Genomic DNA, 27,935 nt, shown 5'->3' with positions numbered 1-27,935 from the left:
GCTCGAACGGAATGTCCCCGCAAAATAGAATGTGGAGCCGGTGCGAAGCATTGGCCAGTCACCATGGCTCAACATGAGTCACTTGGATACACCCCACGTCAAAGTGCAGCGAGGATGATTGTGGAGGATCCAGTAGCATAAAAGCTAAACTACTTATAAAAATAAGCCACCTGAGTATATCCTATACAGCTATCACACCATTTTCTTTCCACAGACGTGCTATATAGTCTATAGGAGCCAATTCTTCCTCCCATTTCCATCATTCGCCATGTCGACGGCCTCAATCCCAACCAGCCCTATCGTCTTTTATGACATTGCCATGCGCCCCCCCGTGGGGGAGAACTGCTGCTCCCCAAACCCCTGGAAAACCCGACTGGCACTCAACTTCAAAGGTCTCCCATACTCGACCTCATGGGTGGCGTTACCCGACGTTTCCAAAGTGCGCCGCAGTCTCAAAGTACCAGCCTGTCGCAAATTTGCCGATGGCGTCGACTTTTTTACCCTTCCTATCATCGAGGATCCCGCCACCGAGTCGTTGGTCGGCGACTCCTTCGATATCGCGGTCTACCTACAGAAAACGTATCCGACCTCGGGCGCGGGCGACCTTTTCCCCCCTCAGGCGCTCGACTACGTCTTCACGCCCGATCTTCCGACACTTATACCACTATCAGAATGTAGCGAGAGTGACTTTCCTGAATACGCCAGATTCAATGTGAACGTCGACGCCGCCTTTACCGCACATACACAGCTTTCGATCCAGTGTTTCCCGTTCGATCCAGCTACTGCCGAGATCAGTAAGGCTGAATTTGTCCGGCGTGCGGGTGCCACGTGTTGGGAGGACTTTACCTTGGTTGGCGAGCAGCGAGAGAAGATGAAAGCTTCGTTCCGGAACATGCTGGGTGGTCTGGCTGAGCTATTCCTGAGGGACACTAGTGGGCCCTTTCTGCTCGGAACAAGGGCTAGCTATGCGGACATGATCGTCGATGGGTGGCTGCGGATGATGCGCGTGACTATACCGGAGAGTGAATGGCAAGAGTTGAGAAGTTGGCATGGGGGACTTTTCGGGCAGTTGCATGATGCGTTGGAGGTATATGCGGAGGTAAAATAGGAGTATTAGGGTCAACCCGAGAGAAGGATCCCTTTTCGTGAAGAAGGCTTTCACGGCAGAATACTGCATAGTTACGTCGTTTATTTTGGTCGCTTTTCGGGGGAAAGATAGGGACAGAAAGGATCATATCGATTCGCGAATACCAAGTCCGCCGCGGCAATCATGGATTAGAGGCTACCTCGTCATCATTTCATAGATTCATAGAACAAACGATCAAGGAATAGCATTACTTAGTTTAATCTTCGGAAAGCGATCAGGCCCCGATACAAGCGGCGGGGGCGCACACCTCGAAACATGGATCTGAGTCACGGTGCAGAAGATCAGCGGCCACTCAGATGCAAGATCTGACAATTATATACTCTGAGACCAAGCCCCCTGTCCTTCTCCGCAGTTCACTTGGGCCATCCAAACACCCGCCGACGTCTACGCGTACAGCGCTCCTGGATGCGAAGGGGATCTTCCCACATCATGGGAAGCATGACTCAATCAGAGGATCTTCAAATTTCTCTGATAGCTAGGAGCGCCCTTCCCCAGTCGCACCATGACAGCCAAACCCTCGGCATCCTTCCCCTCGGTGGGCGGTTTGCTGTGCATAACGTGCATGTCCATAGTCTTTTTATAGAACGGAACAGATCGTTTCCAGTCCCCAGTAAACAACAAAGACCTTCTCAAATACTGCATGCCTTCGATAATTTCCTGCACACAGCTCATAAGCCACGTCCCTAGTCCGGACCCTTGATACGAGGGGAGAATAAAGACATCTGTTAGGTAGATGAATGTCGTGAAGTCCGTTATGCATCGCGCAATACCGATGAACTCTGGATCCAGTGAATCCGATGCGGTATGGGTCAATTGGGCGCTGGGATTGAAGTACATGCCAAAGCAGAGAGAATTAAGCAAGGCCTCACGCATAGCTTCTTCTGGCATTGGGTGGGCCCAGTAGACTTCCTCGGTTGCGAACCAGGCGTTGAGGGTTTGGACCGGGATCAAGGACGGATCTGTCGAGATCAGATATGGTCCTTTTGTCCAGCTTTTGTGCTGGAGCTTGGAAGTTGATGTGGCCATGGGGCTCTTCTCGGGCAACGTGAGTTCGAGATAAGATGCAGGGATCAATAATGGGATGACTCACCGTCTGGGACTCGTTTTAGATTGTCTAAGTTGCAGGATTATCAATAATAATAGCGTCTGATTATTCTGTGGATTGTAAAAGAAATCTTCCGTGTCCGAGATAAAGAGTAGGTTTATATAGATTGTCATTCCATGACTCAGAAAGGATGCCGTAGCTGCAGAGTATAGGGGATATCCTGATTGGGCAATTCGGGGGGATTCGGGGTCAAGTGGGTCTCCACCGTCATCTTCAGAAACCGCGCACGACGCCTTCCAGTAGAATTGAACTATGATATGGCTTAAATATTTGCGTAAGTCGCTATGGCAGGGCCGGAGACCGGCGACCGGGGACACGAAGCGAAGGGTGTCCACGGCCGAGTTGAGGATTCGAACTTCGTAGTGTAATGGGGGAACGCGCGACGAAAATATGAGTTCACCCCATCTGTGCAGCCACTGAATAGTCACCTTTCAGCTCACGATGCGATGCGTAGATAATTATTGGATAAGAGAGCACCATGCAAGACAAATAATTGGAAAGGGCTATATATACAACCTGGTATAAGCACATGTCGCCTACTCGTAAAAGACCAGACATCTGACTTCAATGCTTTGTCTCCCGGGAGTTCCCTCCGGAGTCTGTGGATCAACAAAAGCAGTATGACACGTGGCATGCGCAATATCCGTCTGGCCATTGGTCATAGTGTGGCTTCTTGAGTCAAAACACTTGATCAGCATCACCTCATCGGGCGTCATATCTTTAGCGTAGTAGAAACGATGCTTATCATTGGGAGCCACGTTATATGTCTCCCCCTTGACTTCATATCCCTCTGTAGACAATGTAGACGCTGGGTCAGGTGCCACGTCTCGTCCAAGTTCCTCAGCTCCTTTGGGATACAGCAGATCAACCTTCACGTAGTCGACCGGATCTGTGCTGCGCCAGTCGATGACAGCGAGAGGAAAATCTGTTGCGGGGTTCTGAATCGGTCGCCAAACGTTGATAATCTGGTATCGACCTTTCAAGAGCTCTTCCACTTCATGTTCCGGCAAATGGCGTCTTACTCGCACTTCTGCGGCGCCAGGCGTTTGGTCCACATGAACCAGCTGGACCGGACTGCGAGCGGCTCCAGGGATCCTGCGTCTGATTGTGTGATCGAAGATAACGACTTTTTTGACGCCAGGTAATTTCTTGCGAAGTAGCTCTTCCACTTCGGCGTAGTATCCTGATTTCACTTCGGCGTCATCTGTGAACGCGGTCTCCTTGGCGGGTTCGTCGTAAACGGCAAAGCCAGCATTGTCTATCGAAAACTCAGACTCATGACCTCGGATGTTTGTGACTGGGCGCTCTCGAGATAGGAGCTTGTAAGAGTAGCCCGGGCCGTCGACCTTGCCCCACGGCTTCTTGAAGGGCTCAGTGGCCTTAGGGTCGAATGAGGCTGGATCGATGTATTGGAACGTTGCGGTCGTCATCCTGAAACCTTGTGTCTGGAGGGATAGAATTGGTGTATTTTCCAATAATTCCAACACGGGCAGGTAAGTGCAGATATCCTTGCAATCTGAAAGTGCTATATGTCTAAGCGACGAAGGCTGCTTTATGCGAAATTCGGTGGGGCCCCGAAAGTGATTATAAATCACCGTCAATCCAGAAGCCGGAAATTCGTGATTTCGGAGACTTTCAATCTATTCCTCCGATGCATAGAAAATGTCTTAGATGGCAAATTCTAGAAGCGGTGATTTTGTTACATGAGATGATGTAATGGTCATAATTGGTAGCTTCCCCGCTAGAGGCTTCCTTATCATATTGAAAAGCGAAAGGTCAAGACTTGGCTGCGGGGTAATGGACCCCTCGAATGATACCCCTTCTGGATGGTAAAATACATCTATCTATATATATATATTTACCTTGCCATTTGCCCGAGAAAACATTGAGCACTGGGTGTATTGCTTCTGCTTTGTTAATCATGGCGGCTTCATTTGACTTCTCGGGGCAGACCGTCTTGGTCACAGGTGCGGCAAGTGGAATTGGGTAAGTGCAACATGAACTTACTGCTCATACTCTACATTATACGGGTAGCTATGGCGTCTCTTGGATGCCCTGTTCCGCCATCCATCTATACGCTAACACTTACCAAGTCTGACGACTGCAAAAGTATTAGCTGCCAGTAATGCCCGCATCGCGCTCTGCGATATGAATACGAAAGGGCTGCAGTCTTTTGATCTTGCGGAGGGTAGACACCTTGTATATGAGCTAGATGTGACGTCTTCGTCCGCTGTAGCCGATACCGTCAAATCCGTCGTCCGTGACTTCGGGGGCATCCACCATCTATTCAACTGCGCCGGCGTGAACCCCACGGCAAACCCATTGACCGACACAACAGACGAATACTGGGACCAAATCGTCGATACGAACGTCAAAGGCACCTACCTCATGACCCGAGCCGTCATTCCTCATCTAGAAGCTGGAGCGTCGATCGTCAACGTTTCGTCCATTGCCGGGAGCCGTGCTACGGCAGGCTGGGCGATCTACAACACCTCCAAATTCGGGATTGTCGGCTTTTCCAAATCCATGGCACTGGAGTTGGGTCCGAGGCAGATTCGTGTCAATGTCGTGGCCCCGGGGCACATTCATACCCCCACAAATATCGCGGTGAAGCAGGGGGCTGATGCGGTCCGGATTACGGGCGAGCAGTCCAGTGCGATGGGACGAATCGGGACTATGGAGGAAGTAGCCAGTGTGGTACTGTTTTTGATGAGTGACGCAGCGAGATATGTCAATGGGAGTGTAGTAGATGTTGATGGCGGAGCGAAGTAACGGCCATCAAAGGTGATCAGATGAAACCAACGAGCATAAAATGGGTTTCTTCCGGGGGCCTTCATAGACGAGCGCAGTGGGGGAACGCATTGACCATCGAGTAGAGCAACCCCTTGATCGATCTTCCAAAGAGACGAAGCGGACCCGTCAAATGCTGGACTTTTCTCATGCCACTGGTTTCAAAATTCGAGGCGCCATGCTTGCGTTGGGTTTCTTTGTAATAAGACAAGAATTGAGTTAGGAAAATGAATCAATCATGTTAGATAATCTTTCAAACAGTCATTTCCAAGCCATATTGCTACCTCCGATACCACGCCTTCTAATATGCTATCTAATACACCACGAAAAAAGAAAGCCCACAAGAGTCAGGACATATACAATGGACAACAGCAACGACAAAAGATGAACACAGAAACCATAGCGCTTCTGCGTCGCTGGGGCAGCAAATTTGACTCCGATTTGATGAACAGAAACCCAAAGTTGAGTAACAAAATCGGATTCTTCATGATTGAAATTGGTCAACACATGGTAGCTCCAAGCGCCAGCGAGCGTACCATGTGACGTATGCAGAGAGGTAAAATCCAGCCAGCTGGAGATTGAAAAGCAGAGCCGGCCAAGATGCTGGAGGAATAGGAAAGGCGAGATATTATCAGGTCGCAGTACAAGGTAAGATCGACTGCCCTAAAGATTGGAAGAACCCTTGGCAGAGTCCTTGACAGGCTGGGCAGCGGGACCCTCGTCGGAGCCCTTGTCGGAGCCGTCCGCAGAAATGTGGGACTTGGACTTGCTGCTCTCTTTCTGTTCTTCGAGTTCGCGTTGGCGTTCCTCGTCCTCGCGCATCTGGCGCTCCAGCTCCATTTCCTCCATGTGGCGCAGGTCATCCACGCTGGGCTCGTATAAGTGCCAGATGGTGTAGTGTGGCAACCCGATCACGGAGAACTTCATCCGTTTGGCCATCTAAAAGAATGTTAGTAGTGGTGGGAGAAACAGGGGCAATAATTCTCTTCTCACCTTGCCAAAGCCCTCGGTCTCAGCATGCTTTTCAAAGCTAAAGGCTGGGAAATGGACACCGGCGCGGAACACTCGAGCCTTGGCCAGAATACTGACACCGCCAATGCCGTCCAGCTCCATCTCCATATCGGGGTCTCCGTACGGATCGCGGAGGTAGGCGAGGTGAGGTCGCCATGTGGCATACTCAGCATATCCCTCCACTATAACCGCGTCCTCATCCAGAGTATCTGCGAGAGCCAATGCGGTTTCCGATTCCTGCCAGGAGTTCAAATCGTACGGTTGTTCTCCACCCAGCCAATCTGGAAGCGGCCTCCACACATCTTCAACATGGTCAGCATATCTGGCACGTACAGAGCACCCTCACTACACCCCTGCAGCCACTTACTTGGCACGGTAACATCCTTGTTGTGCCGCATCAGATCCTCGATGATCGTAAACGGCGCCGTTTCCACATCTGCATCTCGCCAGTAGACCCAGCTATGGGTGGGACGCAGCGTAGCGCTCAGCAGCCAATTTCTGGCCTGGGCCATCAACTTCCGCCGGCTCGCCTGGGCCTCGAATCCATGCCGGCTCTCCACGTCCTGCTGCACCTTCTGTCCAAAGTCCTTCTGGATGACGGAGATCTCTCCGAAGTTCATCGTCGAGTCCGGGTCATTCTGCACCTCCTGCAGCATGCGGGAGAGCATGCCCAGCGTATCATCGCGCGAGTCGGACACCAGGAACGCCAGGTCGATCAGGTTGTGCGGGTATGTGAGGTTGCGGAGGTGCGAGAAGAACATAGGGAGGTGGGAGGCGGCATCGCGCAGCGGCGTGAGCATGAGGACACGTTCTCCGCGCTCCCAGCCCTTCTCGGTGCCTTGTACTTCAGAGAGGTCATAGTACCGGACGGTTTGGAGCTGGAGGTCCTCCGAGGGGTGAAGGAGGCCGAGGGATAGGGTTGGGATAATCGCGGCGCGCCAGGAGGGAAAGAGGAAGAACACTAGCAGGAGTGATACCCCACCGAGTAGGATGAGCCGTTGGAAGAGCTGACGTCGTCGGCGGAGGGCGGGTTGGGAGCGAGGCTGGAAGCTGTCGTTCGGACCAAGACTGTTAGTGTCCATGTATATCTGGGCGATTGGATCGGCCGCTGCCATCCAGCCATGTGCGCGTGACCGTTTCACGTACCGGTTGGGCGAGATAGAGAAGGCGCTGGGCCCCCGGGGGTAGGCCGAGTAGCCCTTCGGAGAGGCGTAATGCCTGTTCATTGCTGCGAGACCGGCAGCATTGGGGTTCAGGAAAGCACTATAAAGCAATCATCGCGCAGCGACAGCTCGGAAGAGTCTCGAGAGGTCAGCTCGAAGCCCGGGTGGATTTGGGGCGGTGGCCTAAACCGGGGCGAAAGAAGGGCGAGTGGGGGGCTGATGACAGTCAATGAAGGAACCCGTAAAAGAAACTAGAGATAGTGAGAAGACGAGCACCAACGAGAGGTGATAAGACAGAAATAGCTGAATGGAAATGCACGTTCGTCCTTGAAGGAGCAGGACGGTTGTGCTTCCACGCTGGCTAATTCCCGCGCGTTTCACATTGGTCCACCGAATCCGGTCGGCCGGTTGCAGCCGCCGATTCGATCGCCGATCTTGTTACTTTCTTAGCTTGGAAGTTACAGGACTTGAGGAGGATGTCCAATGTACAGTATACAGTATCTCGTTTTAGTGACCAGCTGGCAGGCTGATCGGACCAGGTTCCGTCCGAGGGGGCCAGCCCGGCAGCCAATCGGCGTGGATTCAATACGATCGTGGCTGGCCAGATGCATAGATACAACCACCTCCCAGAATCCCTTAAAGAACCCGTCCAATCCTCGAATCGTCAATAGGTCGTCGGCGCAGTACTGGTCGACTCCGGCGACCCCTTGAATTGACTGCCCACCTCCACTCGTCCCATCATGTGCACCAGCTGAGACTGCATTGCCGGCCCATCGCGCAGCGTCGGCAGGACGGATGCGGCCTCGTACTCGCTGTCGAGAATAAAGTACCGCTCAGCCTGCTCCACCGCGACCCGACGGAATGCAACTTTGGCGATCACCTTGGCTGGGACACTGGTTTTGTTGATTGAGCTGCGCGACACCATCCGCAGAATCGGCCCCAGGCCCGACCGCGTCTGGTGTGCGATCCGTACCGATAGAGGTGCCCCGGTTCGCAGACGGCTTTCCCCGACCATGCCCCCCGGGTCCAGCGTGAATAGGTCCAGTGCGATGTTGTCAGTCTAAAATGGGACACCGTCAGCAGAGTTGTTTGGCCGAAGGGGTGCAGGGTGCCGATTTGCACATTGCGGGTTGCGGGTTGCAAGTCAGACTACTTACGCTGGCCAGGCTGCGTCGCAATGCATATAATGCCACGCTCGCCAGGAGCTTGCTGCTCCCGAACCGGATGTTTCCTTCCTTGCGACTCAGGATCGTCCCGGGGGGACGAGTGTCGCGCCCTTGGTTGCGGTCGAAGAAGTCGAGCCGCCCATATGATGCTGCAGAGCAGCCGATGTAGATCACCTTCGCGCCTCCGTCGGGGGTTCCATCGCCAGCGCGGAACGCCTCGAGTAAGCCAACGGTTAGGAAGAATGGGGCGACGCAGTTGGTCTGGTACACGGGGTCATAGCCGTCCAAAGTGAGCTCGTCGACCGTATACGATGCAATGGCCGCCGAGTGGATCAGGTTGGATATGGGCGGAATTTCTTTGCTTCGTACTCGTTCAATCGTCCTTTGGACGAAGCTAGTCACTGATCGGAGGTCTGTGAGGTCGAGGCCGAGGACCTCGATAGATCGGGGCCCGATGAGTCGGATTCTTGTGATCAAATCCCTCACATCTTGCCGTGTGGGATGTCGGGCCGTGAGGAGGAGATGTGTGAAGGGCTGGGTTTTCGCAATGGCCACGGCAATCTCAGATCCCAGTGATCCATTTCCTCCGGTGATGATCACCGTCCCTGTGAGTGACCTTCCCATGTCTCGGTGTATTTGCATGTGTGGTGAGTTGGGTGGTTGGATGGTTGAAACAATACTGCGGAGGGCACAGATCACCAACTTAGAAGCAGCAATACCTTAAAATCGCATCCCGAGGAGGGTGGTCATTCCCTAATTGAAGCGATGTAAGGGAATCAAAAAAGGGTGGATTGGAGAGAAAGAAAATCAAGGGTCGGGAAAGCGCAAGAAACACCCAAAGAAAAATCGAAGCCCTGCATCTCTGACAAAGACGGACTATATACGGGATCGCGGCCTTGTAGATCTGAATCCCAACGCGCCCCTCACCCAGTCGTACGAGCCAATCGATTTAACGGGCCATGAGCGGTGTCAGTGTCGGCATGTCTCAGTTCACGGCTGAGGCCTTTCCAGAAAACACAAGACGAGACAGTGGATCAATCAGATGCGGACACAGACGACGTGCTGCGTTAGGGCCAAGTAGCTAGCATCGGGGCGGGAAAAGCCATTCCCCAGCCGAGTGGAACCGCCACCCCAAGCGAGACAAAAATAAAACTGCTTTGCTGCTCAAACAATGGCTGTCCATAGTATAGTACTCCGTACTGTAGATCCACAAGTACCCCGATGCTGCTATACTACGTCTTTCGGCCCCGTGTGCTTCCGTAGGTGCTGGCCAGCCATCTGGCGGAGCTTGACTGCCACAACACGAACACGGATCGTGGGAGGATCGGCACCTGAGATTGGCCTACCAAGACTTCGCTCGCGATCTGGCCGCAAGTGGGACGCATGGTGTTCGACTGTGCTAGCCTGTGTTGGGCGTCTCGAACACCTTTTTGCCGGTCGGCGATACCTGTAGGAACTCCGTATGGAGGCCTAGCAGCGAACCCAAGCGACTTAGGCCTCTAGTCATGGTTTGACACATCAGCAGCCGCGAATTCGGTGGATGGCAGACCCTGGTCAGTAAGAAACCACGGACACCCCCACCCCGGTGGTTTGCATGCTTCCTTTCGTCCCGACTGGCAGACCTGGTTGGTGGCTGAGAACTCCCTGTCTTTGCCCTGCATGGTTTGAACGTAACATTTGACGCCCATCCATGCAAAGGAGGACGGGTCGCGAGCCAAAGAAGAAGAAGTTGGGTGTTGTTCCCACCAGACCAAAAAAGGGACGAACGCATACCCCGAAAGAGAACGGCGCGGCCCGGAATCGAACCGGGACTGGCCACGCCATAATACCTCTGTGGCCCACAGCCTTGCACAAGTACTGTTCCCCCTCCATATGGCATCATAGATTCATAGCCAGAGGCAGGCCTTGCATTTCTATTCTCGTCTCGAGATTCGCCATCAGGCCAAGATTCAACATTGCCATTCGAAAGGCCTTCCGTGATCAAGTTGAGGTAACAATGGTGGCTCATATGGTGTGATTAAAAGGTATTTGTTTCAAAATGGAGATAATAATGCTCAGAGATAGCGTGATGTATACTGACCTGACTACGTGGACATAGGTAAAAAATATAAAACTTCTTCAAGCTTACTGACAGCACCTAGAAATCGACCAGGTGGGACTCCCTGTCCCTTAGGTAGGCAACGCTCGTGCAATGCCAAGGGGAATACAATGGCATGGAAGTCCCAACTTGCTTGAGACACGCGTCGTATAACTTATCTGCCATTTCCAAACAAAACCTCGAGAAAGTCTGAGTTCATAAAAAAGCCGCAGCTCAGCATACGTAAAGACTCGTTTCGGCCCGAACCCTAGCAGCCCACGTAGCATCCGTGTCCTCCGTTGGGCTTGGCCTTCCTCTCGTACGGCCAAGCCTCACCAGTGACACGCTGTTGCCAGCATGCTGTATTGATCTGATACCTCAACCAAACCTGAAAGCTTGGCCCAGGGGGCCGGAAGAGTCGGGTTACCTGCCACCCTGTCATTGTTTGACTATGTTCTCAACGTCGTTAATAGGCTTTCACACAAAAGTCACCAGGCGGAGTGGAGATCTACATCGTTTCTGTAGTTGAAGTGCTGGTCAAGTCCACCTGATTGAAGTTGGTGGTGTAATACTGATCAAGAACAAGGAATTCGGAAATCACGCCGAAATATCAACGAGAATTCGAATATGCTTATCCTTCTTGATGCCCGCCTTGAATCCATCCTCCACTATCTCTTCCATGGAGATTATGCTGGGGATCATGGATCGCGGCTCTTTTCCGCTGTGAACGCCAATAGCAGAAGAGGATTGCGAAAGGGTGCTGAACTTGATGCCCAATACTCACCTGAATCAATGGCCACAATCATACCCTGAAAGTCCCCTTCATCGTAGCCTACGGTACTGGAGATATGATTCTCCCCAAGAAGCATAGTAAAGCAGTGAGGACAGGCATTTTCTTCACAAGACAGTATGACTGTCGTTCCACGCAGTAGGGGTATCTAGCCCCACCTGGACACCAGAGCTATCAAAGGCAACAATATGTGCGTAACGTGCACCGGCGGTGCCACATTTTTTCGGGTTGACATTCGTATAGCATCTTATACTAATGAGGCTTTACTAATGAGGAGAGGAAATTGACATCGTGTACAAAGAAAAGATTGACTGTCCATAATCAGGTTTATTCATTAGAATACCGCTCAAAAAAAAATCGAATTTCGGTCGGGTTTCATTTATTGTTCCGAATTAGAAGCCCTTTGAGAGCCTCAGTTTCACCTTCCAATTTCGAGACCTTAAGTCTCAGCTCATCCCGCTCCCTCCGCACGCTTTCCAATTCATCTGCGAGACGCTGCATCTGATCGACCCGTCTTTGGCGACACCTCCGCGCCGCGAGTGTGTTGAGCTTGCGCTTTTCGACGCGAGACGACTCCACGTGCGTCAAGGTTTCATCACCCTGCGAGGTGGCAGGGCTTGATAGAGATGTCGAGACGGAGCCGGGAACCTGGGAAACAGGGGAGGCCTGCGAGTGCCCGTCTAATAGCAGATGTCAGGAACCCTAGGATTGTGCGTCGGGATATTAGATGAAGCTCGCACTATCTTACCTAATGAATTAGTCGAGCTAGGAACGAGAGACGGCGGAAGAGGTTGAGGCTCGTTGGATCCCGAATCCGAAAGCGAACTAAAGGTGGAGAGTACGCCGTATCCCATGTCATTGACGGGTACATGGACACCATCAAAGCCGGAAGGATACGAGGTCGGGTGGGCGATAGGTAAAAAGTTCCAGTCGGAATTGGCAAAGGACAGATCCGGCTCTGCCCAAAGATCCGGCTCTTGCGCAGCAAATGTATCAAAGGACTGAGTGTAAGGCGAGACCGAAGGAATGCATTCCAACGGCGCCAAAGAAGAGAACGCGTAGTGTTGTTGACTATGTTGATGTAGAGAGTGACTAGACCAAGGTGGACAGTCCACGAGGCCGTTTGAAGGATGGATCGAGCTGCTGAGGCTGCCAGAAGATGGGGAAGGTCTGGAAACTTGGCGCGGCGAAGGTACACGTGCAGGCCGACATGGTTGGATTCTTTAGTCGGGCCTAAGCGGGCCCGTGGCGCGTTTTAATTGAACCTGAAAGGGTAGCTCAAGGGTCCTCTGGGACTTGGGGAGAAGGTTGAACTTGGTCGCAAAGGCCCGAGGAGTGGTGTCCTGAGGAAGAAATGATGGAGGGGGCGGCCGTGATATACCCGGCGATTTGGCCGTGGCCCTGGCGGTAGATTGCAACCCGTGGGACCACCCAGCGCTCGGACGCATCGGAGACTCCACTGCCGCTTCATGGTGATTGGTGCTTGACGACCGACTCATCGTGACTCATTTTAGTGCGTGTCATATCGGCCAATAATAGAGATCACATTCGAGAGTGGAATGGGCCTTTTCTGCGCCGAATGGCGCAGCACTGTCAATTCGGAGATCTCCTGGGTGCAATGAGATTGCAATGAGAAGATGGTGGATCATTTGGTGAACCTTGCATTACTGATTTGGTGTCCATCGATAACTGCACCTGCTTCCTAGAAAGTTTCAGGAGGTTGAAGCAACACAGGATTAAATAGGGCTCTGTTAGTTCCAAACACAGCCGATAAGGTTCGTTCGCTAGTCCCGGGGCTGAGATGCCCTGCAGGATATATGACATTCGCAATTGAGCGAAATAAGCTTAGTACACTGCCCTGTCAGAAGTTCCGCACAAATATCTCAAGTAACTTAGTGTGATGATCGGACGCTGGATGGATGGCGCGTGCCTTCCTCTTGCGGATGTTCCAGGCCTCACCCGCTGGTGGGGTTCCCTCTCCTGTGTGCTGTTTTCGTTTCCTCTTCTTCTCTTCCTTCTCTTCCCCATAGTAGAGATTCGTCGATCAGCTTAAGACCCCAGACTTCTCTTGCTTTTCTTCCCTAGTGCTTGCCAAGTATTGTCTCCTGCGATGATAGCCAAACTCAAGCTTTTGCTATAGCCGAGATCACCCATACAGCCAGCCCTCTGCGTAGCTCGACTCTCCGAACAATCTATATAATTAATGCACGTTTCTCTTGCAGTGGTTTACGGACTACTCAGTATAGCTTCAAAGTCAGCTGGTTGCTCGTGCTAGATATACAAAGAAGTCATAAGCATCAGTCCAAATGCGGATTTCATTTCATTACCAGGGGCCAATCGTGACAAGAGATAAAGTGCAAAAAGCACCAAGGGGCATTTCCTAGATACTCAGTGAGAATGGTAATACTGTTCCGCTGGGCAAGTCATTAAGAAGAAAAGTCTATTTAACGAAACTATCGAATCTGAGGAAGGAAAAGGAAGAGAAAGAAAGAGAGATGTTTGGGTTGTCTGTTTTGAACGGGGCACGATCTGGATAAAGCTGGGTGATCAAAGTTTTGAAGTAATCAGTGGTCTAAATGAGAGCCCTTGAAGCTGATAAAGAGAGAACCTGGAGAATTTGACCTTGCGAGGGCTATTATCTGACTGTTGTATTTGTTCACCTAAAGACATTCTATATTCACACTGTATATATATACCGGATAATGTGTTACGAAATGAGTATCTCCCCCAGATGAGGCTATTCCCACCCGAGGGGTCACGTCACTTGGCATTTGGTGAGTAGTTGGGACCTCTCGCGGCCGCCACCTGGGGTATGCTTGTGTCGGCGTATCTTGAAAATTGGGGACAGCCTGTGAAGTTCTGCTGATTAATTTGCATAGAATCCCATAACTCAGGACGGCCACGGTAGACGATATTCACCCGTTGTCGGCCCGGATTTGAGTCAGCCACGGAGGACGGAGCCCTAAGATGCACCCGCTCCGTGATCCCAACATGTCTGGGAGCAAGTATTTAATCCTAACAAGATCTCACCTTAAACACCGGATAACAACCAAAATTAACCTGGATAGCCATTCAAGCATTGCTATATCGCAAAATATCTCAAAAAAATGACCACCCTCCACATCGGAACCCTGGTCTTCGACTACCAAGCCATCGACATCATCGGCCCATGCGACCTACTCAACTCGGCAACTAAAAGATTAATGAACGTGATCAACTACTACACCCCAGTCAACCAGGAGACTGTTTCTAAAGCCCCTGAGATCATCTTCCACCATATCGGCGAGACCCTCGACCCAGTGACCCTGCTCACGAGCAGCGTAACTGTCGTCCCGACCGTCACCGTTGACAATGTCCCACCGCTCGATATCCTGATTGTCGGCGGGGACAGTCCCGCGTATCCCAATCTCCCACCAAAACTCCAGGAGCTCATCCGGAGACATGTCGCGAGTGGAAAACTCCTCTTCACGACCTGCACCGGCGCAGCCCTCGCTGCGGCTACGGGTGTGCTCGACGGCAAAAACGCAACAGTGAATAATCTTGAGTATGAATGGATCATCAGAGAGTACCCAAAGGTGAAGTGGACTAAGGCGAAGAAGTGGATTATCGACGGAAACATCTGGACAGGTAGCGGGGCGGTTGCGGGAATGGATATGGTCGCCCACTGGGTCAAGAAGAATTATGGGTTGGAAGTCCTGACCCAGGCTTGTTTGAACTTGGATTTTGAGCCGAGGGATCAGGATGGGCTCTTTACTGTCTTGCCGGAGAGGTTTGATGAGCAGGGTAATAAGGTTTCCACGCTTATATTTCCTTGAGGGAGTATGAGTTGCTGGAGATATCTGTGGATCGAAACGCCCGGGGGAACTGGTTGATGTGGAGGAGGCTAGATTTAGTGGTCTGAGGGCGACAGACGGCGGTACGTTAGTCAGTTGGTGATACAGTAGCTGTTAACAGAGAATGTACCTGTCACTAGGAGGTCTCTCCAGAATATCTCGTTCTCGATAATCTGTATCTCCGCACTAACAGCGGTCTGAAGGGTAGATTGTTCCGTTGAGCTTTGGTTGGCAGACTGTCTCAGATTGCGCATTCCAGGACAGCGATGCCGCCCTCGGACAGAAAGAGCAGGACGATCCGAAAAGGGTTGATGTGGGTGTCGAGTATCAACGATCAGTGCAGAATTCACCATGGCGGTCGCATAAGACGTTTCTACACTTGCTATGATCTCGGGCATCATCGTAAATAGACTCTTAGGTAGCACCGCTGTATCTAGCCGAATAGACTGGAGGTGAGATGATAGGACGCCCAGATACTCTTCAACGTCCAATGATGCCTTTGTGAGGTTCACATCCCATTCGGGTACTTCAGATACTCCCACAGAAAGCCTGTATAGCACAAAGACCGCCAGCACGACCTGGTACCATATCGAGAAGGATAGTTTGTGGTACTCCATCTCGGGAATGGTGAAGAAGAAGTCAAGGTATGCTTTCGTGGATTCAACACATCTAATCAAGTTACTGATCAGCATTGGGGACGCAGATAGTATGGTCGAGTCCTCTGCATTTTTTGGATGTCGTCGAGGCTGTCCGTAGTTATAGACTAAGCCCATCTCAAAGATCCTGATCTTAGCAGCGTGGTAGCTGTTGAGAAGCAATGCTCGAAGTCGGTTAGTTGAGGAGGCCGTATAGTTTGAAAACTGAGGCATGTTACCATTTCGACGCAGCTCTACCGACAGAGAGGACCACCTATCTTCTAGCCGCGTCGCGAATCGCTCAGCATGTGTGCATAAGCGTGAGCGATCAGACTGTTGCCTTTCAAATCGATACGTCTCGCAGACCTCGTCAACGAACTGCTGCTGTTTAAGGAGATGGTATATCAATTCGTCCGTGTCATACTCTCTTTCACGCTGCAATACCAACGCCGCTCGAAGCATATTGCTGGATATTCGAAGATTGTTGGGTTTGCCCGAGGATGTTGATATACTGCTGAACCATTAGCTATTTCTACCACATCATAACATCGTACTTACACGCTGGAGATGTAATAGCAGCCGAGATACGCGCGGCACGCTTCCCTACTATAGGTATCACCCAGTTCATTGTCTCCGTCGGTCATATCGATGATCAATTCCTCAATGCCAAGATCAACAACCATACTAATCGCTATCTGCAGGTATCGATACGTTTGCGGACTTCTTGGGTTGAAGTGGAAATGGAACATGCGGTTCGTTAGCCGTGCTTCAATAGCGATGGAGGAACAAAGGGAAACATCATACCATGCAAGATGCAAGATTAGCCCCTGCAGAAGATCCAAATCTTTCTCTTCCGCGACGATCAGACTTCGGCTAAGGATTTCCTTAAACCTCTCGCTCAAGGCTGCTTGCAGATGCTGGAATCGTGAAGAGGCAATCGTCACGGCGGCTAGGTATAGGAACGGTCGATCCTCCGACAATAATGCCACCTCCAAGCCGTTTGGAACTCGCACAAATGGGAAGTATGTTGACATGCCGCTGAACACAGTAACAAGATGCTGGAGGACGGCGGGGCTGAGGCCCTGGTCGGCGCTCCAAGCGGCGTCTTGATTAGTAGAATATCGAGATGTACCTTCCGGTGCATGTTGCATGAAATTGGTCTCTTGAGCTCCAAGAGCCCCAATCATGCTAATATCCGTGACATTTTCATGGTTAATACAACCAACTGGGTCGGTTCCGATATGTATGTCAATGTCGGCGAGCTCAATTGGGATTGTGGAATTCCGATCTTCGTCAGAAGGTGCGTCTGAGCGTGAAAGTAAGCCGATAATATCTGAGAGCTTAGATTCGATATCAGCCAGTCGGCTTGATTCTATCAGCACAATTCAGTCGCTTTAGTGTGATATCGTCATTGAACACTCACGGCTTTGCTCGCCGGTTTCGCGCTTGCTGTCTCGGTTCCGGAACTACGCATTCGAAGTTTGACCTCGCGCATCTCCGGATATCAGCGATATAGAATGTACCATGGAGATTCGTAGCCCAAACTTACTTTGTACAAGGCTGACCTTCCACTCGAATACATTTCACTTTAAGCACACGGCATTTCTCGCACGCAAGCACCGCCTTGTTCACCAAATTGGGTACGTTAGTACGAGGTTCGTGGTCCGCCATTGCTCGTCTTCCTTGAGTTGATGTTGCGCGGATCAAATAAGCTGACGATTTGCCATAGTTAACTTAGGGATTGGGCTGACAAATACTTCATAACCCCGCATAAGCAGACTAACCCGGCGTACTCCGCATAACTCATCTCAGTATATTTAGGTGTGTAGTCATTTGAGGTTGGCGCAGATCAAGAACTAAGCCGCACCATTGGAATTAACTCCACGATGTCTATAGGAAGCATCAAGTTGATTTCCAATCAATTTGATCTTCTCGTCGTATTTATAGCCTCATGTATTTCCTTCTTGAGTGCGACTTGTTAAATGTCACTTGAAAGATTTTTTGTGTTTAGAAAATCTCAGGTCGCTAACTATTTATTGCAGTCCTTTCCTACAGTGTCTCAAGTACGGCAATGGGATATATTGAGATAGAGATACTGGGTATCTCGATGCATGAAAAATTCATGATGCCGAGAATGGGTATTGTTTGAATGATCCATTTCTCTCTTGGTGCCTTGATTGTAACGATATCTTAGTTATCTGATACCCATTCTGCGAGCATTTCCCTCCAGTTGGTGGACGAATTGGGCCATCACGCTCAGCTGAGTCATCAAATTTAGCACCGGTGCCGCAAGAAGAAAAATAAAGGTTTGAGCTTCGCGGTGGTCGCGTGAACGAGCACCTGAAATAATCCAATTGCCCCAGCCAATCCCACCGTCTGTGGGATTCCCGTCAAGTTGACTTTCTTCAGGTGTGCGAGCCTATTGCGGGCCCGAAGGACGACCCCGCGGGTCCTATCATTGACTCCGACCCGTGCCCCTCCTCGAATTTCTTTTCTTCCATCTCCTCCACGCGCATTCACCATGGCGACCGCAGCTGCCCCCGAATCCTCCCTCCTCTCGCTCCTCTACCGGTCCTACCCGGCCGCCATCTCTCCCGATGCCACCGAGCCCGATTACCTCCACGCCTCGCCCAAGATCTTCCCCACGGTGAACTTTGGCGAGGCTGATGACGCAGAGATCAAGCACTGGCTGAACGCTGTTTCTGGCCTCAAGGCTGCCCAGGCCACGAATGACCAGGCTGTGATTGGCAACATCCTGGCCCAAGTGAACACCCACCTGGCATCGCGCACCACCCTGCTCGGTGCGAAGCCCTCGGTCGCCGATATTGCAGTCTATGCCCTCCTGGCTCCCATGGTCGAGAAGTGGTCGCCTGAGGAGCGCACCGGAGAGAAGGGCTACCACCACATCGTGCGCCATGTCGACTTTGTGCAGAACTCGAATCTCTTCTCGCTGCAGATCCCCGAGGAGGAGAAAGTCGCCATCGACGTGAACGATGTCAAGTTCGTGCCCAAGCCCATCGATCCCAAGGAGGAGAAGGAGCGCAAGAAGCGCGAGAAGACCAATGCCCTGAACCCCGATGCTACTGCCGAGAAGCCTCTTGTCGTTGGCAAGGGCAAGCCCGAGAACCCTGCAGAGGCGGCGGCTGAGGCCGCCGCCGGTCCCCCCAAGACCAACAAGAAGGAAAAGAAGGAGAAGAAAGAGAAGCAGCCCAAGCAGCCCAAGGCCCCAGCCGCCCCCGCCGCTGCTCCTTCGCCCTCCATCATTGACCTGCGCGTTGGCCACATCCTGCGCGCCATCAACCACCCCAACGCCGACTCTCTCTACGTTTCCACCATCGACTGTGGCGACGCCCCGGGCTCCGAAAACACCTCCCTGGATGAGGAGACCGGCAAAACCGTGCGCACCGTGTGCTCCGGTCTTAATGGCTTGGTTCCCCTGGAGGAGATGCAGGGTCGCAAGATCGTCGCCGTGTGCAACCTGAAGCCCGTGACTATGCGTGGCATCAAGTCCGCCGCCATGGTTCTGGCTGCTTCTCCCCGCGTTGCCGAGGGTGAGGACTCCCACGCTGGCCCCGTCGAGCTCGTCAACCCCCCTGCCGATGCCCCCGCTGGTGAGCGCATCACCTTCCAGGGCTGGTCCGAGGGCGAGCCTGAGAAGCAGCTGAACCCCAAGAAGAAGGTCTGGGAGACCTTCCAGCCTGGTTTCACCACTACCGATGAGCTTGAGGTTGCCTTCGACAGCAGCGCTGTCCCTGTTGCCAAGGAGCAGGAGGGTAAGCCTGCCATTGGCAAGCTTGTCACCGCTTCCGGGGTTGTGTGCACTGTCAAGAGCTTGAAGAATGCTACTGTGCGGTAAAGAAAAAAAGAAAGGGGAAAAATAAGGGAGTTCGTCTGGATACATCAAGCAGAATAAATGTCAAATCGATTGCATACCCACGAGAGACGAAAACAAACGGCCGGAATCCATCATTACTGGCCCGGTGTCCATATGTTAAACGAGGAATGAATTGCTTCAAAATACACTTGCCTCATGGCCTCGTATTCAAAAATTTCAAGGGCAGTGTGAAAGAGGCTTTGCTTCTATGAAAATAAATCTACAATATCTGCAACCTCAGCTCCCTTTCCACATTCTAAATAACCATTATCATCCCCGATAGATATTTTCCACAGTTAAGTCCCGGCCTCTCATGTCGGTGACGCAAATCCCAGCGACGGACCCCGCTGGTCAAAAACCACGAACAAAGCTTTCAGGAACACATCGCCGAAGATCTGCAGGCTCGACCCTTCATTCGACTGGATGCCGCCATAGCACACTATCACGCAACGGTTAGCTCGGAACATCTCATACAATCATCCGGACACCCGAAACTCACCCGTGGCACCGGTAGTCGTATTCGTCCCGACCTCCGCAAAGTTCACCAGCGATCCCGGAATAGTAGCTTGGTACTTGTCGCCCAGCGCAACAGTGAGACTGGGCAACTCCGCCGAGCACGGATAGATATAGCCGCTCACACTGCTTGAATACGCAGCACCCTGGACCTCCTTGTAATACGCCTCGACCACCTCAGGACTCACTAGCATCAGCGAGGTACCAGTGTCCGCAATGGCGGCCGGCACCTGGGTAACCTTCTGCAAGGACCCGCTGCCCACGGCGAAATAACCAGCCTCGAACTGCCAGAATCCACTGGACGAGTCGACGCTGACGTTCACCAGTGCGCCGGAGTACTTGCTGTGATCGATTTGGCCGAACTCGTACTCGCCGACGCCGTCGCTGCGCAGCCTGGCGGTAAGGACGGGCTCTTCAAGGTCTGCGGCGATGTTTTCGAAGAAAGTTTTCTGTGGGCCGGGGTCGAAGGTGTTGATGGAGGAGAAGCCCAGGCCGACGAGGCCATTTGAGTAGGTGTCTTCGATGAAGGAGGAAGAGACGGTGGTCGGCAGACCGAAATATTGGCTTGTCACGGTTGCACCGCCAATGTTGACAGTATCCTGCGCCAGTCCGCCGGAGGCAGAGGAAGAGTCGCCGTAGGAGATCTTGAAGGCGCCCCCGTCCACTTGCTTGTAGGTACTAGATTTGCTAGGATCGTACACTGTGCGGCCCTTGATCATAGAAGCCTGGAGTTTGGAGTTCATCACCCACCTGCGAAAGGGAGATAGGTTAATCATCACCGTGATTCTCAATGGCAGAATAAATTGATGCGGGAAAACGTACATATCAGCCGATCCGGTATCAAAGTCCATGGTGACCGTTTGGCCGCCAATAGTGACGGGCGATACGAATTCGACATCACCCTGCACCGACGTGGCGCTGACGGCGCCGGTCTGGTCTGGCTCATCAACGTTGTTTTGGTTGGTGGTCACCGCGGACTTTGTTAGATTGAATGGCTCAAAGTCGCTCAGCTCAATGCCAGTAAAGTTGGTTGGGGCAATTCCAAACTTGCGGTACGCTTTGCGCAACGCGCTGGGGCCGTGGGCAACATAGTCGCTGCGCTTGACACGCTCGATGCGGAAAGACCTGCTTTTCCGGACGTGATGAAGAGGGGCTGGCACAGCCAGGACATCGTAGGTCAAGGAGAGAAACAATACAAGAGAAAGGAGGAGATGCATCTCGCCTGAGCTCACAACTCCGCTGGAGTCGATCTGGTTCCAGCCAAATAATATCAAAAGATGCACAGGAGCGGGACAGATTAATTAGCGATGGTATCAATAGGCCTCCAGGGCCTTGGAAGAAAATTTACGCTGCTGCGTGTCCCAGCGAATGCAATGAATGTAACCACACAACACAAAGGAGCGTGCTATGAAGGCTGCAGTCTCGACTGCGAGACACCTACAGGCAGAGAAAGAAAGGTGAAGAAAGAAAACAGAAAAGAATGGAGAAAAAGATGAGGCAACCAGAAGCTCAGATCGAAAAGAGAGATAGCTCCATCTATCAAAAAAGAGAAAAATCCTGGACAGTGCCCGCGGGCCGTTGCCGATCTATAAAAAGGGACCACAAAGGAGAGAAAAAGAGCGCGAAGGAGCAAGTCCACCGCGAGCCTTCAGCCGGGCAGCTAGCCAGGAACAGAAGAATCCAAACAAATCAAGAAGGCATGGTGTACGTAGTGTGGGTTGCGTAGTACGTTTCTGATCTCTTACCAGGTTCCGCAATCCCACCTATCGGGGATGCTGCAGCACAGTAAAGCCCTTGGCCTCGCTCGGCAGGCTCCATGGCCGGCGCCATCGGCACGCTCTCATTGGAGCTGTCACAGCGCGGTGCCAGTTCAGGGGCAAAGCTCCGGACAGGACAGAGGCCGGCCAGCCCAGCAGCTCATTTGTCTCTGACCTTGCGGTGTCTTGGGGTGTCTTGGGTGTCTGGAGTGGGTGGAGTAGGTGGAGCACTTTCTGGGCGCTTTGCGACTTGACAGGCGAGACTACTGTTCCGACAGGATCGGTGTCGTCGGGATGATCGGTAGTGAGTTAGACTGTTGATCCTGAAACCGCGCGGTGCGGCAGACGGCCAATCAGCCTGCGGAAGCACATTTCCCCTTGAAACGGCGGGGAAAGCACGGAGATGCCTCACTGTGACCTATAACGCCGTTAGTCGCTGCCTGGGCAGCAGGAGCTAATTGACGGACCCGCTGGCAAACCTGGGCGTGTTCTTCCGCCGCATGGTTCCTCGCAGCGTTCCCCAGGGGCGTGTCGGTTTGGGTTCGAACGATCAAAGTCGGCGCCAACCGAGGCGCCCGTGCTGCCCAATCGGCTGGCTTCCCGCTCGCACACTGAATATCGTGAAGTGCTGCTTTCGAAAGAAAACGCTCTAGATTATGGGTAATGAAAACTGTTGAAGAGGTAGTGTGCATCTTCTTATTATGCCGAGAGGCGAGGATGAAAGGTTGAAGAGCTCTGTCGATCTTGTCGGAGCTGCCGAGCCAGTGTGTACTGTATAGATCCCCCAAGAAATGCCAAAAGGAAAATCGATCTATCCGCCACAACTCCCATCGACAAACTGATTCAGAAACCCCTGAAATTGGATTCTCGCAAAGCGCTAAACAAATCTGGAGAAAAGAGGGGGATGGAGGGGAAAGAGGCGTCATCCTTGCAAGGATGTCTCGTGTGCTTCCTCCCGAACGTCATGTGCCTATTCCCAAGGTACCCAAAGAAGGCGAGCCTGCACAGGCAGCCTGATAGTTATTCTGAGTTTTGAAATTGATGCCTTTCTCTCTCGTGCAAAAGAGGAGAACTGCTCTAACTAAGAGGACCGGTTCTGCACGCCTTCGATAATAGTTCAGATTATCTAATTACAAAACTACAATTTCAGTGACTACTGGGTAAATTGATGATGCAAGCCAAAATGAGAGCCAAATAGCAAACAGGAAGCTTACTTCCGTGATTCATTCATGACACATAACCGACATAGCTATTGTACAGTACTAAATTAGAAACGCTGAGATCCAATGGTCTTCGAGCCATCCAAGTCAGAGTCCACGCGGGGGTCCAACTTGTTGGCCATATCACTCTTGTGCGGGCCAGCGGTAGTCTGATTATAGCCGCTGCTGGAGGTGTTGTAGCTGCTACCGGCACCGGCGGCACCAGTCTCCTGGGCCTGACCAAAGGTCTTCGTGGAGGTAGGGCCTGCGTTGCCGGAGATGGGGATCACGCCAGCGCCGCCAAGGCTGGCCTTGTGGACGTCATGATCGAAGCGACCGGCCTTCTCCTTGCTGAGGTCACTGTCGATACGGGGATCGGCCTTGTTGGCCAGGTTGTTTTCGTGGGGCCCGGCGGTCGAGGTGGCAGGGCCGGTGGCGGGCGAGTGTGTGGAGGCGTGCTGCGAGACACCTCCCACGCCGCCTTGGTGACCAATGGTGCTGGTGTGGGGGGCGTAGGAGCCGGCAGAGGTGGAGTGAGCAGCACGACCATCACGGTCACTATCAATGCGAGGGTCCATAACGTTGGCGACGTTGCTGTCGTGGGGACCGTGGTTGGAGGATCGGGCAGACTCGTAGGCGTTGCTTCCATAGGCGCCGCCAGCAGCACCTGCACCAGCACCAGCACCAGCGCCGAGACCAGTCGAGGTGGCACCAGTGGAAGTGGAGTGGGTGCCATAAGCAGCGCGGCCATCACGATCGCTGTCGATGCGAGGGTCCATGGCATTGGCGACGTTGCTGCCGTGGGGACCGTGGTTGGAAGACCTGGCAGACTCGTATGTGTTGCTGCCGTAGGTGTTGCCAGTAGCACCAGTAGCACCAGTAGCTAGAGGCGCAGTCGATGTGTGGCCAGTGGAGGTAGTGTTGTGGGCAGCATGGCCGCTACGGTCGCTGTCAATTCGAGGATCAGCCACGTTGGCGATGTTGCTGTCGTGAGGACCGTAGTTGGAGGACTTGGTCGAATCGTAGTTGCTGCTGCCGGTCACAGGCTGGTGGGTGTGGGAGCTTGAAGAATCGTGATCACCGTGGCCGTGGCCGAGGGTGTCCTTAACCTTGTTGATGAGGTTCGACATAATGAATGGAAGAAATGTGTGTAGACAAGATAGATAAGATCGTGGATTGATTGAGGTAAGAGGTAGAGAATTGTTGCTTTAAATGAGTTGTTCTGAATTGGAAAGGCCTACAACTAGAAACAAACGAGAGTATATATAGGGCTTTTGTCGACCATGACGCTATCAAGGCCCTGTGAAAGGATATGAGAAATGACGTTGTGTTGTGCAATAACATGGATTGATGCCATCACGAAACAAAGCTTTGTTGATCAGTGTCTACTAATTGTGGGGAAGGTGGCAAGGAACCGGCGCCGATGTCATCAGGCAACGTCATACCAAAGCGCCACTTACTGTAACGTGGACCACCATCAGCCCTATGCAAGGAATCAGTGTAACAGAAATAGGGGAAATCATTGAGCCTGATCGCTCTAATTGGTATGATATAACGTCAGATTAGAAAAGCACATTGACGGTGAGGTAATTACCCATGTCCGTCCTCAGCATTATCTAGAGGTCTGGAAAATCTCCCGGCCACCCAGGGTTCTCAATAAGATTGTCGATCATTGCAAAATAATCTGGAGAGATCAGGCAAGTTACGCAATAATAGCACTGCTATAATTAGACGATCGTAGTGATAGTCACATCGTGTCAGACAGATAGGAAAATCCGATCATAAGCGGGCTAGACTTGAAGCCTTTTGCAACGGCTGCGATCCACCTTCCGTGAACCTCCCGAAACCGGAATCTAGGCTCTACCTACCCTTGGGCTTGGACTGATTATCATTGATCGGCGGCGTGGCAACCATGACGATGATGTACTACCATGCAGCTGCATCTCCAATTATAACTTATCATTGAGATCGTGCCCGTCCAACACGGGACAAAGCTCCTGTTCCCTGAAAGGAGTTTCTCATTCAGAACTTGGAAGTATACTGCAAGGAGCTAGTCTTTTCCAGGTTTTCCTTTTAAACCCAACTAAGCATGGGGTACTTTCTAGAAACATCTCCAGCTGGCCGGTGGTCCGTAGAGAGCAGATTAGCTCGGAGTGGCCCCTGATCACTGTCTTCAGACCCAAGAATGCCAGAGCGCATACCGCAGGGTCGCAAACATGTACTCAGGTATCCTAAGTAGCTCACTCAGTATATTGGCCTTTCGGTGCCTGGTCTATAGGCTTTGGCTGCAGTGACCGTGCCAGTTTACCCATCCTTTGAGGACCCCCGGAAAAAAGATGTGGTCCTGGAGGTACCCTCTCCCCCAGAACCATGGTAGCGTTACTCAAGAGTCCCTTCAATGACGGAATGAACCAATCCGGAAACGTAGCTACGGTTGTCAACATTGCAACGGGGCGTTTCTGAAAAATTACGTGCGCGAGCGCGGAGTAATTATTTTCTGGCCCCAGGGCCAAAATCACGGTCAGCTATGCAAAACCTGTCCCGCACACGTAACCCCCAGTAATGTCGCGATTCGAAGACCAGATGTCGACCACATATGCCTATTGCTCAGAATGCAAGGAGTCGGCGGTTTCGCAACATGGGGAATCTTCAGTGGAGTCTTCTTTTGAACCAATTAATCCGAGGTTATCGCTCCGTATTGAGAAGTATGCGGTCATTGTGTTCCTCGAAAACCAAAAGGGAAAACCAGCTGTCGAGTGCGCTGAAGATGGTGGAATCAAAATCCAGGCCAAAAGTGGCAGAGACAATGACGGAAATTACGGTATGCAGCGCCTTGGCATTCAATATCGTACCAGACATAGATGCTCCCAATTTTAGATAGGATCTTCTCCTGGTGAACTCTCCATCACTTGGATCAGCTGAGGGGTACGATTGTCTCTAGCAGGTCCACCCCATGGAGTGTGCTCCTGCTATTGCACCCACCGTTCCATACGTGCCGGTGGACCGTGTCATTTTGTCAGATACCTAACCCTTGAGTGTTTTGATCAATATCAACTGAACAAGACTGGTCCCAAATTAGAAGATCCACAGAAGCTTATGTCTGTGTTTTATATCACGTCAGGGACAGAGAGCGGGTACCTCAAAGAGAAGTATTCTTGCAAAGTTTGTGGATCTATACTGTGTAAACACGGGTCAACTTGGCTGCAAGATGAAAAGCAGCCCGAGGCGATACTTGCTATCACGAATGTCGATGGCAAAATTGGCCATGTATAAACTACGGCAAGATGACATGGAGCCATCTTTCACATCCCTTCCACTGGTCTGGGAAAGAGGATAAGCGACAAGGTATCTGATGCACATGCTCATAAACGTTCGTATCATTCATGGTATCAAATAGAATTCTATGCCCCAACGCCAATATTTTTGAGTCCATCCGAACCGCATGCAACGCGCTATAATGAAACTGGAAAGGTGGACCGGGAAACTCTCACTCGGCCATATCCTCGGGAAGAACATCATCTGGGTTTTCCCCAACTGACTCGCCCACAGCGCGAACAACACGCTTGATAGCCTTGGATGCCGGACTATCGGGGAAGTTATCCACAAAACTCTCGCCAAAGTCGCACGCCATACCAACCCGAGGGTCCAAGGGCACTGCGCCGAGGAATGGGATGCCCATCTTCTTGGCCAGCCGGCGGCCGCCGCCCGTGGTCTTGCGGAAAATTTGCGACTCGTGCGTGCAGTTCGGGCAAACAAACCCAGACATGTTCTCCACCAGCCCGAGAATCCGGATACCAGCCTTGCGGCAGAAATCAATTTCCTTGCGGACATCCAGCAAGGACACTTCTTGCGGGGTAGTCACAACGACGGCACCGTCCACTCCGGATTCCTTCAACAGAGAGTTGACCGACAAATGCTCGTCCGATGTGCCAGGAGGCGTATCCACAATCAGGTAGTCAAGCTCGCCCCAGTCCACGTCTTTCAAGAACTGCTTGATCAATCCGTTCTTTTTGGGCCCGCGCCAAATCACCGCATCGTCACGGTTGGGCAACATGAACTGCACACTCATGGCGCCCAGGTTATCCGTCACCCACACAGGGCTCCATCCGGCGTTGCTCACATGGATCGTCTCCGTCTCCACACCCATCATCTTGGGAATCGACGGCCCGCAGATATCGGTGTCCATGACGCCGACGGTCGAACTCGGGTTCGCGGCGAACCCATGCGCCAAAAGAGTCGTGAAGGTCGACTTGCCCACTCCTCCCTTGCCCGACAACACCAGGATCTTGTGCCGTATTTGCGAGAGGCGCTCAGTTATAATCGAGATGTCCGGGTCGGGGCCTTTGGGCGCGGAAGCACAAATTTGTTGGTTTGGACAGCCGGCGCAGGCATCGCCTTGGCCTGCTTGCTCGGACTCGGGACCAGGACAGTGCTCTGAAAGGCGAGTTAGACCTATGCAACACGCTATGCTATTTCCTAGGGAGTAAGGTACGTACCTGGTTCTGGGGCCACCAGGTTTGCCGGTGCCCTCTTGGCGGGCGCGACGAGGGAGGCCTCCACGGCGGGCTCCTCCACATATGGCGCCATACTCGTTGGGGTGTGAAATGTGTTAAAGAGATAGTCTAGGTAGACAACAGCACCTGCACCAAGTGCCCGGAAAGAAATCACCGAGATCCATAGACGGTGGCGGAGAAGATGCTTGATAAGCCGGGGATGACTAACTTGAAGACGCCGACACCGGGATTGGCTGGGCGGGGTTCCTAAATCGGTGCCATCACGTGCATGCCCGCCTATCTTATCATCTTCCGGTTTGGACCGCCTCGTGGAGTTCTCCAATCGAGATGATGATGGCTCATCCCCAATGGGTATTACTAC

General features: G+C 52.2%; 13 protein-coding genes across 13 annotated transcripts; 4 read left to right on the top strand and 9 right to left on the bottom strand.

The window, feature by feature from the left end:
- Window positions 1–268: 268 nt before the first annotated feature.
- On the top strand, window positions 269–1,108 carry N7482_006744 (uncharacterized protein; the record flags this gene model as incomplete). Its single annotated transcript, XM_056688869.1, has 1 exon — window positions 269–1,108. The coding sequence occupies one exon, from the start codon at window positions 269–271 to the stop codon at window positions 1,106–1,108; it is 840 nt and encodes a 279-aa protein (XP_056541298.1).
- A 486-nt stretch (window positions 1,109–1,594) lies between these two features.
- Window positions 1,595–2,173, bottom strand: N7482_006743 (GNAT family N-acetyltransferase; the record flags this gene model as incomplete). The annotated part of the gene is made up of 1 exon (XM_056688868.1): window positions 1,595–2,173. One exon carries the CDS (start codon window positions 2,171–2,173, stop codon window positions 1,595–1,597), a length of 579 nt encoding a protein of 192 aa, XP_056541297.1.
- Window positions 2,174–2,788: 615 nt separating this feature from the next.
- Window positions 2,789–3,682, bottom strand: N7482_006742 (uncharacterized protein; the record flags this gene model as incomplete). The annotated part of the gene is made up of 1 exon (XM_056688867.1): window positions 2,789–3,682. The coding sequence occupies one exon, from the start codon at window positions 3,680–3,682 to the stop codon at window positions 2,789–2,791; it is 894 nt and encodes a 297-aa protein (XP_056541296.1).
- Window positions 3,683–4,173: 491 nt separating this feature from the next.
- On the top strand, window positions 4,174–5,024 carry N7482_006741 (SDR family NAD(P)-dependent oxidoreductase; the record flags this gene model as incomplete). Its single annotated transcript, XM_056688866.1, has 2 exons — window positions 4,174–4,238; window positions 4,346–5,024. 2 exons carry the CDS (start codon window positions 4,174–4,176, stop codon window positions 5,022–5,024), a joined length of 744 nt encoding a protein of 247 aa, XP_056541295.1.
- Window positions 5,025–5,705: 681 nt separating this feature from the next.
- N7482_006740 (ANP1/MMN9/VAN1 family protein) lies at window positions 5,706–7,279 on the bottom strand (the record flags this gene model as incomplete). Its single annotated transcript, XM_056688865.1, has 3 exons — window positions 5,706–5,981; window positions 6,036–6,355; window positions 6,421–7,279. 3 exons carry the CDS (start codon window positions 7,277–7,279, stop codon window positions 5,706–5,708), a joined length of 1,455 nt encoding a protein of 484 aa, XP_056541294.1.
- A 601-nt stretch (window positions 7,280–7,880) lies between these two features.
- On the bottom strand, window positions 7,881–9,024 carry N7482_006739 (glycosyltransferase family protein; the record flags this gene model as incomplete). Its single annotated transcript, XM_056688864.1, has 2 exons — window positions 7,881–8,276; window positions 8,374–9,024. The coding sequence occupies 2 exons, from the start codon at window positions 9,022–9,024 to the stop codon at window positions 7,881–7,883; spliced, it is 1,047 nt and encodes a 348-aa protein (XP_056541293.1).
- A 2,600-nt stretch (window positions 9,025–11,624) lies between these two features.
- Window positions 11,625–12,748, bottom strand: N7482_006738 (bZIP transcription factor JlbA/IDI-4; the record flags this gene model as incomplete). The annotated part of the gene is made up of 3 exons (XM_056688863.1): window positions 11,625–11,929; window positions 11,998–12,426; window positions 12,631–12,748. The coding sequence occupies 3 exons, from the start codon at window positions 12,746–12,748 to the stop codon at window positions 11,625–11,627; spliced, it is 852 nt and encodes a 283-aa protein (XP_056541292.1).
- A 1,608-nt stretch (window positions 12,749–14,356) lies between these two features.
- N7482_006737 (thij/pfpi) lies at window positions 14,357–15,064 on the top strand (the record flags this gene model as incomplete). Its single annotated transcript, XM_056688862.1, has 1 exon — window positions 14,357–15,064. One exon carries the CDS (start codon window positions 14,357–14,359, stop codon window positions 15,062–15,064), a length of 708 nt encoding a protein of 235 aa, XP_056541291.1.
- A 110-nt stretch (window positions 15,065–15,174) lies between these two features.
- N7482_006736 (fungal specific transcription factor domain-containing protein) lies at window positions 15,175–17,183 on the bottom strand (the record flags this gene model as incomplete). The annotated part of the gene is made up of 3 exons (XM_056688861.1): window positions 15,175–16,228; window positions 16,276–17,089; window positions 17,141–17,183. Coding segments are annotated over 3 exons (1,911 nt in total), but the record flags the coding sequence as incomplete, so codon positions are not given.
- Window positions 17,184–18,238: 1,055 nt separating this feature from the next.
- Window positions 18,239–19,573, top strand: N7482_006735 (putative cofactor for methionyl- and glutamyl-tRNA synthetases; the record flags this gene model as incomplete). The annotated part of the gene is made up of 1 exon (XM_056688860.1): window positions 18,239–19,573. One exon carries the CDS (start codon window positions 18,239–18,241, stop codon window positions 19,571–19,573), a length of 1,335 nt encoding a protein of 444 aa, XP_056541289.1.
- A 329-nt stretch (window positions 19,574–19,902) lies between these two features.
- On the bottom strand, window positions 19,903–21,321 carry N7482_006734 (pepsin-like aspartic protease; the record flags this gene model as incomplete). The annotated part of the gene is made up of 2 exons (XM_056688859.1): window positions 19,903–20,030; window positions 20,091–21,321. 2 exons carry the CDS (start codon window positions 21,319–21,321, stop codon window positions 19,903–19,905), a joined length of 1,359 nt encoding a protein of 452 aa, XP_056541288.1.
- Window positions 21,322–23,128: 1,807 nt separating this feature from the next.
- Window positions 23,129–24,190, bottom strand: N7482_006733 (uncharacterized protein; the record flags this gene model as incomplete). Its single annotated transcript, XM_056688858.1, has 1 exon — window positions 23,129–24,190. The coding sequence occupies one exon, from the start codon at window positions 24,188–24,190 to the stop codon at window positions 23,129–23,131; it is 1,062 nt and encodes a 353-aa protein (XP_056541287.1).
- Window positions 24,191–26,547: 2,357 nt separating this feature from the next.
- On the bottom strand, window positions 26,548–27,647 carry nbp35 (Fe-S cluster-binding ATPase; the record flags this gene model as incomplete). Its single annotated transcript, XM_056688857.1, has 2 exons — window positions 26,548–27,494; window positions 27,557–27,647. The coding sequence occupies 2 exons, from the start codon at window positions 27,645–27,647 to the stop codon at window positions 26,548–26,550; spliced, it is 1,038 nt and encodes a 345-aa protein (XP_056541286.1).
- Between the last annotated feature and the right edge of the window lie 288 nt (window positions 27,648–27,935).

This window comes from Penicillium canariense, assembly GCF_028826845.1.
Source record: "Penicillium canariense strain IBT 26290 chromosome Unknown utg000004l_segment0_segment0, whole genome shotgun sequence".
Lineage (NCBI taxonomy): Eukaryota > Fungi > Ascomycota > Eurotiomycetes > Eurotiales > Aspergillaceae > Penicillium > Penicillium canariense.
Note: the sequence above shows the minus strand (reverse complement) of the source record. Positions and strands in the feature narration are given on the sequence as shown.